The sequence below is a fragment of the Periophthalmus magnuspinnatus genome, chromosome 4, assembly GCF_009829125.3.
Source record: "Periophthalmus magnuspinnatus isolate fPerMag1 chromosome 4, fPerMag1.2.pri, whole genome shotgun sequence".
NCBI lineage: Eukaryota > Metazoa > Chordata > Actinopteri > Gobiiformes > Gobiidae > Periophthalmus > Periophthalmus magnuspinnatus.
Genome location: NC_047129.1, coordinates 2136028 through 2153047, shown reverse-complemented (window position 1 = coordinate 2153047; position 17020 = coordinate 2136028). Strand labels below are relative to the sequence as shown.

At 39.3% G+C, this 17020-nt stretch overlaps 1 protein-coding gene across 2 annotated transcripts in view; it reads right to left on the bottom strand.

The window, feature by feature from the left end:
* lmo4b (LIM domain only 4b) overlaps positions 1–9470 on the bottom strand; it is a 53302-nt gene extending 43832 nt beyond the window's left edge. For both annotated transcript variants that reach the window (XR_008648684.1, XM_033965451.2), the window contains exons 1-2: positions 9008–9470; positions 5838–6075 (exon numbers count right to left, since the gene is read on the bottom strand). Coding sequence is in view for 1 of the 2 variants with exons in the window: in XM_033965451.2 (XP_033821342.1) it covers positions 5838–6070 (233 nt within the window). In the remaining variant the exon portion in view is untranslated. The remainder of the gene's footprint in view (positions 1–5837; positions 6076–9007) is intronic.
* Between the last annotated feature and the right edge of the window lie 7550 nt (positions 9471–17020).

Here is a 17020-nt window from a genome sequence, read left to right as displayed (position 1 = left end):
TGCTATATCGGTTTGAACTTGGGCTCTAATGGCCTCCTCTGCCAGTGAACTACAGCGCTGGGGTGAAGCTGACACCATGGGTCAGTATAATTAAGGCCAAGGGACTCTTTAATTGCAATGACACATCTGGTTTCTCCCTAAAAATCAGTAGCGCTTTGAAAACGCTAGAGACGGCTTTATCTTGATTTATGTCTCTGCCTCCCCCTTGGATTTGACTTTAAAATGCTAGTGGGCTTGAATTAAAGAACAAACAAAAAAACACATTTGGAGCTGTCTGTTGTCCATAGGCGTTGACTATTGAGTTTCATTTCAGTGCTGACTGCCAGGTGAAATATAGCATGGGCTGTCTGGTAAATGCAGAGCTCATTCAGTGAGGCCTTTGAGTAGGGTAAAATTACCCCACAACAATGATTTCTGCAACACAGTCCATTAAAAATGCCTCTCTACATCAGCAGCCAAAGCACCTTAAAAGCACTCGGCCATATTGATACTGAAGCGGGGCTTTGCATAATGGCACGAGCTGCATTAGAGAAGAGCAGGGGCAGGCGGGTAGGGGAGGGGGCACATTGTAAGGATGAGAGGGCGGTCCGTGTGGTTAGAGTTACACTGCAAAAAGTGGTATCTACCGGTAGGTAAGTTAAAGGCACTGCACACATACTGTCTTAAAAAATGTGAAAAATAGAAGTAATACATCTTAAAAGGTTTGCATTGGTCCAAAGTTATTCCTCACTTACCTTATGCATTCCGAACGTCCTAATTATTCACCGTAATGAGTTTATTTGTACTTTTCACAACTTTTAGAGGCCAGAGCAGAGGTTTGCTATCAACAACTAAGATGCTAATGCACTTCCTGAATATCGAACCATAAACACAAAATGCAATGCAATATCTGTCCTGGAAATGGGGTACAGGGCCTTTACAATATATCAATAATATATTTTTTTGTGATTTGAGCAGATTTTATTTCATAAGTAAAATTATGTACCAATAGAACGTGACCTTTTTGAACTATTAAGTAATCTAAACTCATCTAGATATTGCTTTTTGCAGTGTAGTTGGAGTAGGTGCATGTGTTTTGGAGGGGGAAGGGCGCCGTGGGTGTCGGACGGACGGCGGTGAGTGGAGGGGTGGAGGAGTGGAGGGGGGAGTCAGCCAAATTACACTTGGATAATTCAGAGTAACAGATCTGGCCCCTAGTGAATTGAAAGCCTTGAATTAATTCTGTTATGACAAATCAAGATAAACGTTTCCCCTAAATTGCATGCGGTTTAATTAATTTCGGAGATCCCGCTTTTTGCCCGGGCCTAATAGTTCACATTCTCTTATGCTGTCAGAGTGCTTGAGTGGGCAGACTTCAAAGTGATATTAAATAACCAACTATTAGATTTACCTCACACGTTCTATTGGAAAAGTGCCATTTAATTACCTAGGCTTATTCAATTAAGGGGACAGCATTCTCCCTGAAAACTAAATTAATTCTCCGTCGACTGGCAGGCCACAGAAATAATATCACCTCGGGCTTAAGACAACATGATCCCGACTGAAAAGCCAAACTTCAGCAGTGTTTGACATTAAAGGTCACACCTACGCGCTCCCTGCCACAAACTAATATTCTTTATTTGGGTTCATTAAGCCTGGTTTATAGGTGTTAAAAAGCAATTTACTATTCACCAACCCCAAAGGGAAAATGTTCGTCTCATAAAAGGCTCCAGTGCCCCAAGCCATGTGCTTCCAAATATACGCTCATCAGAGTCGTAATGACAGGTAAGGAAGGCGAAACCTGAAACTGTTCACTTTGTTATCTTTTATTCAAGTAGCTGGCAATGTTCTTCTTACTGGTACACTACATAACTTTTAGGTGTTGTTGCTTTGCTTGGAATGTTCCACAGTATGACATTAACCCTATTTGAATTTGTTCAATTACATAGGTGTTTTTTTGTTTTGTATTTTGCAACCTCTCTGCGGATCTGCCTGTAACTTTGCCTGCTGATGTCGTCTGCTTCTCCATTTGAGAGGTTTAATATGCCATATTCTGAAACATTCTAGATAAAGGAATAACATCTCCATGGAGACAAGCAGGTACGGGACCCACCACCAGTAATGTTACACAGTGCACCTTTAAAATCAACAATCATTTTCTCATCTCAATCGTTTTGGCAAATAAATAACACTCACTGGTTGCATTTTATTTGCAAAATATTTGTTACTGTCCAGACCATACTTCATGTGGCTGTTCCAAGCTGAAAAATACACTATGCATAAAAGCTGCATCATTTTAGATAAGTGGTTTGGTCTGGTCAGTAAGATTACGCCCAATGATGGACGACTCCTGAAAGGGATTCCACACCCACTAAAAACGAATTATGTCTCACTGGCCTATGTCTCAGTCTACACTTATGTGAAGTTTCTAAGGATCTGCAAATCCAAAAATTTCAGGAAGAATCAATACTTTGAGAATAAATGATTGTATAAAGTATGAACCCATGCCACAACTTGCAAACATGGCACATTAAAATTTGGATAAAACTAGCACTAAACCTGAAAACTAAAACTGGACTAGATCGAGACTAGACCAGGACTAGAACAGGATCAAAACAAGTCTACACACAGATATAAACTGGGCTCAAATCAGCACCCAACAAGTACAAGTGTGCAACCACCGTCAAATAAGTCAATTGAGTTTATATGACAATAGCAGCTTTGAAAAGGTGTTCCCCAAGGCTCAATCTCAGGGCCTTTCTCGATTATGTGTAGCTTTTATATTTTTCAAAATGATAGAGCTAACCAAAGTCTAAAATGCGATTATAATAAGTGACCTTTAAAAGCTTTAGTGGCAGCAAGCTAGCTAGCCCAGTGATGGCCTCAGATGTTTACGTTGTGTGAAATATCCCTGCTTGATTGATGGCTGATGGCTATCTTCCCAGGCCAGGCGTACTACATCCCATTATAGCAGTGATATGATGCATTTCAACTTGGCTGTCCTGATCAATCAGATGAGCGTTTTCATTATACGCTCCACTCTGGAAAATATATGTCATTCGAGCTGTTTAGCAATCCATTTCCAAAGCCGTCCTGTCCCTTTAAGACACGGAGAGGGAAAAAAATAACAGCAAATGGCCTTCACAATAATCCCTCTTCTCTATCTGTCTCTCTTGCTCTCTCTCAAAAGCCAATTTGGTTAATTAAATGTTTTGTTTGCAGTGTGGCGCTCATTCATTTCGGACACGTCATTGGGAGCGGATACAAGCCAGGGACCAGATCTCATTAGATAAAACCCATCAGGACTAAAGGAAATGGAGGGGGACTATAATTAAAGCATTTAATTGTGTAGACTCACTGTCAGATGTGTTGTTTTTTTTCCTTCCTGCTCCTATCTTTATCTCCACTCAGATCTCATGGTTCCATAATATGCATTTTAGCTCTCCCACCCAAACACGCTCTTATTACGAGTGGGAAGGTGTATCCACGCTTTACCCCCACTTTCCAATTTTAATTACGTTATAGTCCCATTATGAATGAAGTACCCCATTGACTTTCTCATCCTTTTTATGAGATGTGTGTGTGTGTGTGTGTGCGAGTGTGTGGGGGTGTGTGTGTGTGTGTGTGTGTGTGTGTGCGCGCGCAGAGACACACGTTACATTTGGAAATTATCAGTGCAGATTTAATGGCAGCTATGTTGACTGCAAAACAGATTTTTTTTTTTTTTTTTTTAGATTACTGCTTATCAGAGCCATGTATTTGCATGCTTTAATAAGACAGACTCAAGTTATGCAATATTCCATAGTGACAATTGTAAACGTGTCCAGTTACACAAAAATTGTGACAAAAGACAAATAAATAGATAAAAATATGTTAGGGGTTGCAGCTAGAAGGTACATTTTGATTCTTTGGACATTTGCTAAATTAGAATGTGGAGTATATTGTCGATAATAACTTCTGTAACAAGAGGAAGTTATAAATAAAAATTAAATTAACTTTCAGCGTAATCTTTCAAAATATAGTATGAAGTGATATTTTGCACCTTAACAACATTTAACAACAGTGTATGAAATTAAAACTTGTATTGAACAAATAAGGATGCCGAAATATAGATTTTTTTCTTGCTGTTGTGGCTGATAACTAATACTTGCCGATACCGATATTTAGCTTTTTAAATCTATAGTGCACACCAAGTTTATGTGAAGTTCATTTGTAGGCTTAACTATAACGTGTCACTTTTGTAAAAATAATAACAAAGCATATTTATCTGGGATACACATTCATACTTTCACACTTTTACTGTGCTCAAAAAGACAAACGATGCATTGAGGACAAACTGGGAATGACACATTAGCACACAGAGACTAGAGCAGTGCAGAAAAATATGTGCCCAATATCAGCAACATTTTCTGTATTGGATCGATACCGATATCTGAGGAAAACCTCTGATAATACCAATATTGCGGATCAACTTTATACCTTATACCTTTATTGGCTCTATATTCAGTATACTTCTACGTATTGTGGCATCAAAAAGAGTTTGACTGTATTTAAAATTATGAAAACTCTCTACTCTCTAAAACTTTGCTCAAATTAGACCCTAAGTATGAGTTAGATTTTCTTGATAAAGCTAATTGTGGATTTGCATTTGGCATTTTAGAAGTGCCTCCCTCATGTTTAACTAATTACCTAAGTGAATAAGAGAGGACTTAGTGTTAGAAGTTTGAGTGAGGCGACGCCACATCACAGGGCTCTACATTACCCGAATGAGCGTATCATCAGTGAGTGTGCTTGGGTGTCTGTCTGGCACACCTACTACAATATTTAAAAAGGCTCTCGTGCTAATTAAATGCTCCTTTCCATTAGTATTAAGTCCAAAGAGGTGATAAATCTAATATCAAATTCTGAACTCAAACCAAAGTCAGTAAAATGTCTCACAAGGTAAACACAAGACTCATTTTCTTAAAGATTTGGAGAGAAGTTTGGAGGAGCAAATAGGCGTGACGGAACTCTCACTTTGCGCTGTTACTATCAACTTATCTTTGATCCACTTAAGCTGACATCCACAAGAAACATATGCAAGGCTGGGCAGTTTATCAAAAGTTAATCAGAACTGTTGGAAATAGCAGATGTTATCTTCCCTGCAACAATTACTATGATATATCTTATTCTTTTACATGGGCTTTACTTAACTATATTCTCTTGCTGTGTTGAATTTTGCTCTTCCAAATAAGGCTTGTAGCAGTTTTTAGATTGTAAAGTTTGACAAATGTACTGTATAAGATGTCCAAAAGTAGGTACAACCTTTAAGCCTTTTACAATGCCAAAAGAAGATCTAATTATATTTCAAAGTTAGACTGCAACAAATGTCCTCATCTACATGAGGCTTAATTCAAAATTAATATCTTGTTAGAGTAGTTTTAACTAGTTTACTTTTATGCAGTTAGTTAAGTTAAGTAACTTTTGGTGTACTAAGATGTATTTTATAAAGACATTGTATTATATTGTAGGACACATCTTACTCAGTTGACAGATTTATAACTTGATTTTGCTTTAAACAAGAATAACATATGAAAAAAGCCATACCAAACAAAGTCCAAATATTTAGTTCTACTAACTAAACAAACTTTGCTTGTCAAAACTACTCATTATACACACAAAAAATCAACTCTGTATCTGTATCTTATTGACCTTATTAATGTTAACAAAAAACAGAATATAAAAATAGCTAAATAAATTCAATTGTGTGAGTTTTAGTTGCTTTCAATCATGTTGACTTACCTTTTGGACAATACTAATCCCTAAAAATAATGTTCCCGGCTAAAGCTCTCAAACCTTCCCCATGTTGTGTACCTCACCTGATGTAGTCATTCCGACACAGGATCATGCCGCTCTTTGTGTAACAAGACGTTCCGATCTCTCCGAGCTGGGCCTGGCAGCAGGAGCACTTGAGGCAGCGGCTGTGCCAGTAGCTGTCCATGGTGTAGAGGAGGAAGCGGTCGGCGATCTTGCCCCCACACCCTGCACAGCGCTTCCAGGACAGCGACCCCGTGCCCACGGATGGCTGGCTGTTGCCCCCTGGATTCACCATCGTCCCTAGAACAAAGACAGGAAGACAGGAACAGTCAGAGGGAGTTGTGCTAGACATACTTTAGTGATGAATCATTTCACAATTGTATTCTATTAAGTTTTGAATTGAGTTTGTTTACTTCTATTTTATTTACTCCTTTTTATACCATAGATTCAAAAAATCTTGTATATCTGGACTTAAAAAGAATTGATACTAACTGATACTAAAGCTAGAATCAAAACTACAAACTCAAATGTGCAAGTATTGACTGAAGAACACACATAAATAAGACAAAGTTGGACCGTTCCTGAATAGCTGTAGAATGATCTTGATCTAGCATAAAGCCACATAATAATAGAAAACACAATAATTATTGTATTAAATTGTGTTTTTTGATTATAATTGTAGTTCTGAAATTGGTACAGAGACATTTGCTTGTTTCAAAATCAAATTTGAGGTTTTAGAATCAAGGACCTTTCTTGCATTTTTTTAGTATTATATGTTACTGTGCTGTTACTTTGGTTTGTTCATTTTCCAATGCAATTAACTGTGACCAAGTACTCCCACGAGGATCAATAAAGTCAAAGTCACTGGAATAGATGCTTAGTAGTGCTAGCATTTTTCTAAGTGAACAGTAACATTTGGGCACAGCCTGTTCACAAACTATGCAACATTTCAAATCAGATCTAAAACTTTATCAGGTCTGCTGTAGTGTTTTACATTAGAGTGAAAGAGTGTACGCAATCATGCACAATAAGCTGTAAAAACTCTCCTGTTTTCCCTTCCTCCTGTGTTTCTAGTGCACAAATGTTATTGCATACACCACTAGCAAAAAACACAAGGTCTGGTTGTTGTCTTGGTGTTTATATGGTTTGCAGCAGCTGTACCGCTTCTAGACAAAACAAGTCTGTCTCCGGGACAATAGTGTATAATTGATTTCCTTGTCCAGTATTGTCAAGAGATTGTAACTAAGCAAAGGAGTCACACACACATCAGAACATCAGAATGCAGTGTCCTGTATTGTTTGGAATTACAAATATTATTAGAAGTTTTTAAGTGGTATTGTGAAGTTTGCACGGATTTAACACAAGTTTGACTCATGTTTTAAGGTAAAAAATGAATAAATAAATAAAAGTAACCTGGAAGAGGCTGTAAAGCATACTTTCTGGTTTAATAAACTTCTGACAAAGTTTGTTTTAAAGTAAGTTAAAAAGTAGATTTTTGTATGACCAAATATGAAAAAATATGACTTTCAGAGCTTTTAAGGGCTGCACAATATAATTTATTGAATCGAAAGAGGCAATTTGAGTAGGTGCAAGTATCAAATCGCAATGACTGTCATTTTTAAACCTTTACTTATGTTCTAAAAAATTCGTACTAGTTCGTGTCAGTTCATATTTCAGCCTTCTCTCAGATGCTGATGCTTCTATAGTTGTTTACAATGTGCAAAATGAACAAAATCCTATACTGTAAACATTAATCGCAAATCGAATCACAATACTTGTCAGAAAAATCACAATTAGATTTGTTTAAGACACTTTTAATGTGCCCCTTCTGTTGAAATCCTCATAGAACACGACTACCCACAGTAGTAGCACTTTGCACAAGGTGTTTTTAGGTCATGTGTTGACTTCCCAGCCTCAACAGCCCCATCAAGGACAGCCCCCATTCTCAAATTATCCCATCTCTCCCTCTTCTTTCTCAGTCAGCCTCTCATTGCACTGACTGGCGTATAGTCTTTGAACAGCTGCAGACTGCAAATTGCACCGGAGCACAATAGCCCGATCTCATTATGGAACTGTTCAGAGCGAGCTGTTCCGCTACAACAGAGCCTACGAGTCATTTAGCGAACTAATCTGCGCCCTTGATCTCCGTCTCATCCCCCGTGCTGTTGCTTCGTTGGACCTCTCGCGATGAATCTGCTTTAACCGATAACACCTAGGGCCAAAAAAGAACAATTACGCAGCGTTCTTTTGTTCGGCTGTCCAAGGAATTTCTCAAATAGTGCAATAGTTCAACGCACACCTCGCTTTTAATAGCTGGCCCCGGGGCATAGGTGTGCGCAGGAACACACAAAAGACTTGGGAAAACAATTGACACTTTACTCTGTGTTTACCGACACTTTTACGCATTGTGTTTTTGACCTCAACTGATGCATATGATCCGTCTCCAGAGTCAGAGCCGGTTCTCATCAGCATTTAGCAGTGGTAAGGTAATAGGGGCCACAGCTTTGCCACGCTACGGCGCTCCAGTAATGACGCTAAAGTGGTTTTAATCTATCGTGCACTGCGCTGGCATTTGTTTCGCCCGCAAAATTAATGTCTTTTCAAAATGTAATCCCTTCCAATTTGGTCAGCCGCAGACAACACAAGCCCCGGATAACGCTTAAATCTTTGTTGAAAGGCAGGTAGAGCTAATTAGAGCTGGGTTACACACGAAAGAGGAGGGAGGGGGCGGCTCGCACACAGAAATGCATTCAGTTTAAGCCCATTAGGGATGGCTCTTAGCGACAAACCGCAGCCTACCTTTGGCGATTACATCTAAGAAGGACGAATGAATCAAAACGCGTAGCTGTAACGACTCATATCTATGGATAAACAAGCCCATAGTCAAGTTTCATCTCCCGCTAGGAGATGACAGCGATGGGGACAGACGGGGAAGAAGTGAAGAGAGAAAGAGAGAGAGGGGGAGCAGGGGGTGGCTTTTAACTTAAATGGGCAAGTAATTACACGGGTAGGCAATTTAGGAGTCATTGAAATGGAAGACACGAAAAAAAAAAGATCATCTCTGTTCTAAAATTGCTTATATTTGGGTTCTAATGGTAAAGTAGGCTGCGAACAGTAACGGGTAATTATCTGATAAGGGATAAGAGGGATTATGGCATCAACTACGCTGGCATTCTTCAACGACAAATACGGAAAAAACGCGCATTAACCACGATCAAACTTCAAAACCCACCTTGTGTTCAGGGGTTAAACCGGAGACTATGTTGCAAAGTTGACGATCCGGAGATGAAAGGTAAACAGTTAAGCTAAAAGAGTCCCCAAAAAAGTGTGATCTTGCTCAAAAATGTCCAAAAAACTACAGCAGCGGTCCGTGCGTAATCGAGCTCCCCGCGAACAGCAAACCTCAGCCCGGGCTTGAGATCTCCGACGTTCCGCTGCCTGGCAAATGGAGTTATCAGATAGTATTTCCACTAGATGCTTCTTCCCTCTTCCCTCTTCGCTTTGCTATCGTGTTAAAGTCCATAGCAATAGATAATTAGTAGCGTAATGTCCGTAAGAGGGAAAATAGCGCGCGGTGTGGATAAGTTACAGCGGCGGTTGCGCGTCCTGTGCTCGGCTGCGTTCGTCTCTCGCCTCGGATCTGTCTGTCTCGTCTCCAGGTCCCGTTAGCAGCTCCTTCTACATGTGTCGCTGTCAGGAAAGAAACCTCCAGTAAATAGCTTTTATATACGCGTGACGACGGCGTAGCTGCAGCCAATAGTCGCCCGCTCCGTTTGAGAGGAATAACAAATCCAGCCAATCACAGAGAGGCGTAATTGACTCGGACACGGCGCAGAGAGGAACGGAGACTGCAATGAACTAGACCAGAGAGATGCGAGTGCTAAATATGCATTGCAAATGACCAAAACAACTTAAAACAAGGCGTTCAGCGACTTTTATGAGGCATTTATTACACAGGAGGCTACATCCATATTCAACAGCACCAGTTTCGTATAAATTGACCTGTTAGATAATTAGCCTATATAAAATAGTCATTATAGAGTAGGCTATTTCCATGATTAAGGATAGAGGGGGTATTAGACGGGCTCCAGTTGCCTTCCCTTTGTGCCACTGTGCGCACCTAAGGCTAAATAAAACATTCTAAAAAGTGAAAAGTTGGCTACTGCTGGTAAATGTTAGACTATTTAGGCCATCTAAAATACAGGATTTCCACACATTCAAAGCACATTTAAAAGCATGAGGCCTATATTCTTTTAAAAGTGTAGAGAAACCCAAGTTCAATACAGTAGCGCGTGCGTAAAATCCGATATTCAAGTCAGTGAGCTACAACTACAACTTAGTTAAAGGTCGGTTCAGTGATATTATATAAAACTGCAACTGCAATCGGGCCACTAGGTTTTAATTGATTGTATTGCCATAAGATGATGCTATTTAAGAAAGCAGGGCGCACGGTAACATGACCTGCCTTACATGCGCCTCACGTCTCAGTTTAATTAGTTGACATTCAGTAAGTACTTGGTTTACCGAGGGTGACTGCTGCAACCTCTGGGAAATATCAAGGCCCCGAAAGCTGCGTAGTGGCGCCATCGTCTGTCACGGAAAGAAATCGCAGCGTGGCCTTGTGTCGTTTACAACCCCATTACGGTCCAGGTCATTGGTTTCAACACCTATTAAGGCTAATCTGCCAGACCTTGATTTGGCTCACATCCCCTAATTCATTTAGTCTCACAGATTTTCACAGGAGAAAAGATGGAGAGATGAGATTTAAATGGAAAGATGTCACGGAGGTAAAAATAGGACAATAGAAAGATGGCATGTTTGATAGTTGGAACTGGGTATTGGATTTTTAGCGTCTGGTTCTGGTAGATTTAGGAAGTCGTAGTGCAATATAATAATTTCACGTATACGTATAATGGTATGATGTTGTAATGCCAGTATAGTATGTGCTAATTAGTTGCAATAACATTAAAGCGAGAGATGGCATCAAAGGAGGCTCTCAACGCAATGGGGGAAAAAACAAAAATGAAATCAGATCAAAGAGAACAAAAAGACGGTAAGCAAAGCAATTAGAACTAAGTCAACAAACAATATAACTTCAAAGGGAATAAATTATTTCTGATATATAAAATGTATAATATCTGATTGATTCAACAAACCTGTAGCCCAACTGAGTCTCGTTTTGTCCAAAATGCCAAGGGGAGCTCACAGCCGTGCAGTGTTTATTTCAGATGGGGACAGTTTTGTTTTATAATTTAGTTTAATTTGCTGTTTAGTACCAAAATACACATAACTAATCTAAACCCATAATCTTCTGGCCATCCCACCTTGTCAATTCCCAATCTAGTTTGTACTTGGACAGGCTCCAGTCGGAACTGCTGCTGTGTCCTTAGGCAAGACACTTCACCCACATTGCATAGTGTGAGTGTGGTGGGGGTGTGAGATTTGGTGGTAGTTGGAGGGGCAGATGGTGCAGATTAACAGCCGTGCTTCCTACAGTCTACCCAGGGCAGCTGTGGCGACAAAAGTATGTTACTACTGAGAAATATAAGCCAAGTTCCATGTTAGATCTGTGGAGAGGCAACCTCGCTCATGGGAAGTGCATGTTTCTAAAGGTATTTGGGCAAAAAACACCTGATTGAATACATACACGATAGACAGGTCCAGTGCAGACTGAACATTCCACACAAAGCAATAGCAGATCCATAGCAATGAGCAGGCATCAGACCATCACACTATAAGTGGAGTTACAGTTACTTAGTGCTCCTTCGACATAATACGTCAATGGTAGAATATTATTTTCACTATTTTGAAAACCACTGCTTTAACGCTGACCTTAGACATTGAGATTATACTTATATTCTAATGCCCATGTATTTTCTCTGAAGGCATTTGAGTTCTGCATTGTATAAGACTGAATTTAATTAACAACGCCCCAACTACTTCATGCACCATCGCCATATTAAATTCTCACAACATCATCATTACCTGCACCTAAATCATGTCAAACTAATTAAATAGTGAGAGTGAGAGAGTGTTGAGAGCTAAAACGCAACACCAAAATGAGTACGTGTAAATAGGACTGTCAATCATCCCGCATTTGGAAACACCGCTTCGAACCAACAAGTTGCAATTGGTGAAAAGTTGCCAAAACTTATTTAGGATTCACCAGACTGCGTGGTTTTACATGACAAAACAGCGTGATTAGGAGGCGCCGCAGGCTTCATTAGAAAGACATCAGACGTATAAAGACAATCTTTTTCTTGACGTTAATTGTTTAATTATTCTTGCCGCTCCGAGGAGATTGAACGGCGTCAAGCTGATTTCCCTTTTGGCAGACACAGCAGCGCCCCCTTGGTCTCAAACTCTTTCTTTTGACACTCTCATCAAACGTTGTACTCGCTCGAACAAAAAACACGCAAGATGAGGAAGAATGTCTTTTCCACCAAGGAATGATTAATTGATATAAATGATTAAAACAGAGGGAAATTATGAAATGGATTTGAAAAGGGGCCTCACAGGAGCGGCATTGTTTGTTGCTGGTGTGTTTTAATGAGCTTTTCATTACTGGGCAGCAGGAATTATTCCGTGCATTGGCTTTTTGGAGGAATTAATTGTGGTTAGTTGAAGAGCAGGACGGTGGAGATGGTGGAGGGTCCCAGGTGCTGGCTCTACACATAGTCAGATTTGTAAAGGGACATTTCATTGTCCTTCATAAACTTTGTCCATCTCTGTCTAATATTGTCTTTGAGTTGTTTTGACCAAACAAGCAACAAAAGTACTGCAAGAGTCATAGAATTGTTTTCTCTGTTTGATTAATGAAGACAGGTTTAGTCAGCAAAGCAATAACATCTCCAAGGCAATGAGCGAGTGTAAGACCATCCCAGCTGAAACGTTACATAGTCCACTTAAAATAATACGGCAACTGTATTGTTAGCACTGTTTCAGATCATAGAATTGTATTTTCAGTTTGATGAAAAAGGCTTAACCCTTCATTGGATATGAACAAGGTTTAGAGTGAAGAGGACCTAGGAGTACCTATAATAGTTTTAAGTTGAAAGAGGAAACAGAGCATGTGGACACCTGTAAAATTCAGCGAGAATCCTATAACAACTAACCCGTAAAGTGCCATCATATGAAGTCCATTTTGCTGACTTCAGTAGGGATAAGGTTATATCTGATAACATTGTCTCTGTTTGGTATAGTACAGTATAAAAGAACAAAATAGTCATATGCGTTCACAAGATGGCTTCACAGAAAAGATCCAGTTTGCTTTATATTTGCCCCAAACCTATTATAGTTTAAGAGCAGCACACTTTGGACTGCCAAATTAGTCTTGGACCATTCTGTTGGAAAACATTCTTCAACCAATGAAATCACCCCTGTAAACAGACCATAGATAGTAATGGCGGTTAAACTTGTTTTCTCTGTGGAATAATGAAACCACCAACCAATTATCTACTTCTGTTTATGAAAAAACATAACCCAGTATTGTTCTGGATTTGAGGCTCCATTTACCCCATCACTTATCCCCGCCCACGTCAATGGATCAGTTTCTACAGTTTCTAAGTCATTTTAGATCAACAATGCATTTTATAAATAGCAATCTACCTGTCCAACTTCTTTGTTTGTACTTGGCTGGTTTGTATTTGGACAGGTTCTAGTCGGAACTGTTGCTGTGTCCTTAAGCAAGACACTTCACCCGCATTGCATAGTGTGAGTGTGGTGGGTGTGTGAGATTTGGTGGTAGTTGGAGGGGCAGATGGCGGTGGAGGCAGGATGACAGCGCCATCTGCAGTCTGACTTCTTAAGGATAGTATCCCAGGTGTGTGATAGTAAAAAGCCCCCTCATCACAGTTTACAGACTTGAGCGTGTTTCTATATTTCCCTATATTTGTCATATTTGACTTGACAGCAACATCACGTGAGGAAAACCACTGGTGAGCGTCTGAAACTGTCTGAAACTGAAAATGTGTCTTATTTAAAGTTGTGAGAATCTTTGTAATTTTTGTTTTAGTTTTAGCACATCATCTGATATCAAACCGTGAACAAACCCTCCATCATTGTATCAGCCTCACACTGCATTCCATTCTGCGTTGGTGTATTCACGAGTTACCCTCAGACTAATCAAGTCCATTCTCCTCTCATATACTGCAGACTTGGGGCACTTCCCTAGCAGCTGTTTCTGAAGAGCATCCATGCAGTATTTTGGTAGTGGAAAGCTATGGACCCATGTTTAAACAGGCACAAGAGCGTCACATGGTACCCCAGTGTTGATGCTCCCCACTGGGCTGATCTCCGCTGCATAAAAGGAGGCTGTGGGGCTCCTAATGAATCCGTTCGTCCAGTGGGAGAAAGCCACTACAGAGCCAGCCAGTCTATTAACAGGCCATTGTGCAGCACCCAGGCAGCTAGACTCACAATTATGCACGTTCACAAACAATCTTAGGACAATAACAGCAGCGTCCTTGAGAATTTTGACAGATCATATTTTTCATTTGTCAGTATTCTTTGTAAGCAAGGATGTTCTATCAAGACAAGTGCAAAAGGCAAAATTTGCCATTAAACCACAGTGTGTAAGTTTCACCCCAAAGTAGACTCAAATAAATGTGTTTGCATTTGTTGCACTGAAAAACATAGAAAACATACATTCTTTCTGTGAGCTGGCTTGCATCTCCATGAACCTTACTCTTATTTGGCCTGAAGGAGAGCCTCCTCTTGCTTGTCTCGATGGAAATGTTGTTCTTTGCTATAATCTTCCACAGTATGGCATAAAACCTATTATACGAAGAACTACTACTTTGAATCCTGTTTGATTCTTCCCCGAGGATTTAGCCTCAGATTGAGACAACATGAAATATGTATCAAAATATTTATTGTTTGAAAACTCAAAATGTAATAATTCTATATCTATATATGCTTGATCTTGTCATGATCAAACTAAGACTGAAGTATGCAGGACCTGAAACTACTGTAAAGTTATAATATACAATGTTATTCACTTATTTTTTAAAGAAGAACTATTGAAGAACTAGTGCCTGTATCTGCTGTACAGATATAATCTGTAACACTCATGGATCATTATGTTATAAGTTGCACATTTTAACTCGGTGCCCAGTGGGAGCTGATTTTGCTTTTTTGATTTTTTAAACATCATCACAACCGAGAGCCGTGTAACTGTTGACCGCTCCTGAGTAGCAGGTTTTTAATTTTTTTTTATTTGTGCCAAAATTACTCAACAACACTGCTGGATCCTACACATATCAACGATTGAGAAAATAAAATTGAAGAAAAAAATAAGTACAGAGCAATGGGGAATGCCGGTGGAAGTGAAAACAGGGACTGATCAGCAAAATGGAATCTTGAAAGTAAGAGATTTTTGTTTTCTTTTTCTCACTAGTCTATAAGCTAATCATAATTAATGTCACGTAAAAACAAAATACAAAGGTTAAAAGAGATACAAAAACAGTAACACATCAAAAACATACAAATGGATGGGTAAACGTGAGTCTCTTCTGAACAGGTGGGTTTTGTGTTGGTGAGACGTCTTTAATATACATTGCTATGTGTTTTTGTATTTTGAATAATGTAGTTATGTCACATATTATCACATCATTTTATCTCATCAAGGTCATCATTAATTTCATCTATATATCACATTTACAACTACCACAACTCTCTAAAGTGCTGTTCATGTTTACAAACACGAAGAGGTCATCGCAATGCCATTTTATAACTTATAAAATGTTCGACTGATTCCATGTTTTGTCACGAGTTTCCAATCACCAACTGCAGACAGGCCTTTATTCTCTATTAAAGCACTGAAGAATCCTCTCTGTTTACAGCTCAATAGAACGGCTGATCTGTTCTCATTTTCTCACAACACTGGATTGTTTACCAGAGCGAGCAGTGGCCTTGTCTGCTTCAAACACTACAAAGATCACAATTGTCTCATCCTCCGTGTCTTTCAAAGAGTCCTATATTCACTTAGTTAGCCGGGCCGAACCCAGGAGGGAGCACAGATTATCTACAGATAAAGATAACCAAGTTGTGCGCATTCATCACAGGACAGATCTCCAAATAAAATCTAATAAATGACTAGAGCTACCCAACTAACAGAGTTTAAATGCTTGATGAAATTACACAGCAATCCAAGGCATTCAAGTCGTCTTTATCGCCACAGCTTGAGGCGTACTAAAAGGACTCTAAATGTAAAAATCAATAGTAAATAGCAAAGAAGTCCAAGTTCTTTTCAGAAAATAGTTTTAAGTATTTTCCCAAAATTAAATGTGTAATCACTTGGAAATTGAAAACAGGTATTTTTTTATGCCCGAAATCTTTTCAATTGGTTTTAGTCAATGAGGACAAAGGCTTTTTGAAGTGAGCTTGTGAGCAAGGCCAATGTTGAGAGCGCTGTTGATCCAGACTACAACAGTAATTGTCACCCTCTTCACACCAAGTACCACCACAGAAAATATTTCACTCAAATTTAGAAATGAGCCAACATCTTAGGCAAAGACTCACAAGGGAGTAAGAACTGCAGTTACACACTTTATAATAACTACTTTAATGCATGAGCAGTAAGAACGATTCAGGCTTAGTAACTCATTAAGGGATTAAGGTTATGAGTATGTATTAAGGCTTAGTAACTACTTCAACTACTACTAACTTCAGCAACAGAGCTCTCCCAACAGGCCCCTTGTGAGAATTCACTGCCAGGTTGTTTGTTATTTTTATTTTATTTTATTTTCACTGAAATAAGGCAATGTAATCACAAAAATATCACGTTGCCAAATATAGAAAAGAGCCAGGGTTTCCAAAAATTCTTTCTGGGTCGGAGTCGGCCATGTTGCAAGGCTGGTTTTCTGCCTCGTGACAGCAGGGGGCAAAATACTGATTCAACCATCACATGGACTTAATAAGGTAGATTTTTGACTTACTTATGCTTTAATTGAGGGTTGTTAAGTTTTTTAAAGAGCTTATCAATTTAATGTTGCTACAAACCAATGGACTTTAACTTTAAGAGGGTTAAGAGGGTTGCACGTACAGGGAAGGGCATCTGATTTAAACCTACATCCAATGGATATGCAACTATTGTACACTAAAACCAGATTATTTCAGCCACTGGAAACAACAGGTCACAAGGTTGTTAGAGCCATCTGGGTAACTCATTGTCCAACCACATTATAAACTTACAGTGAAAGTTAATGAGGGCACAGTCTTTATTTGGAATAGTCCTCCACAATGT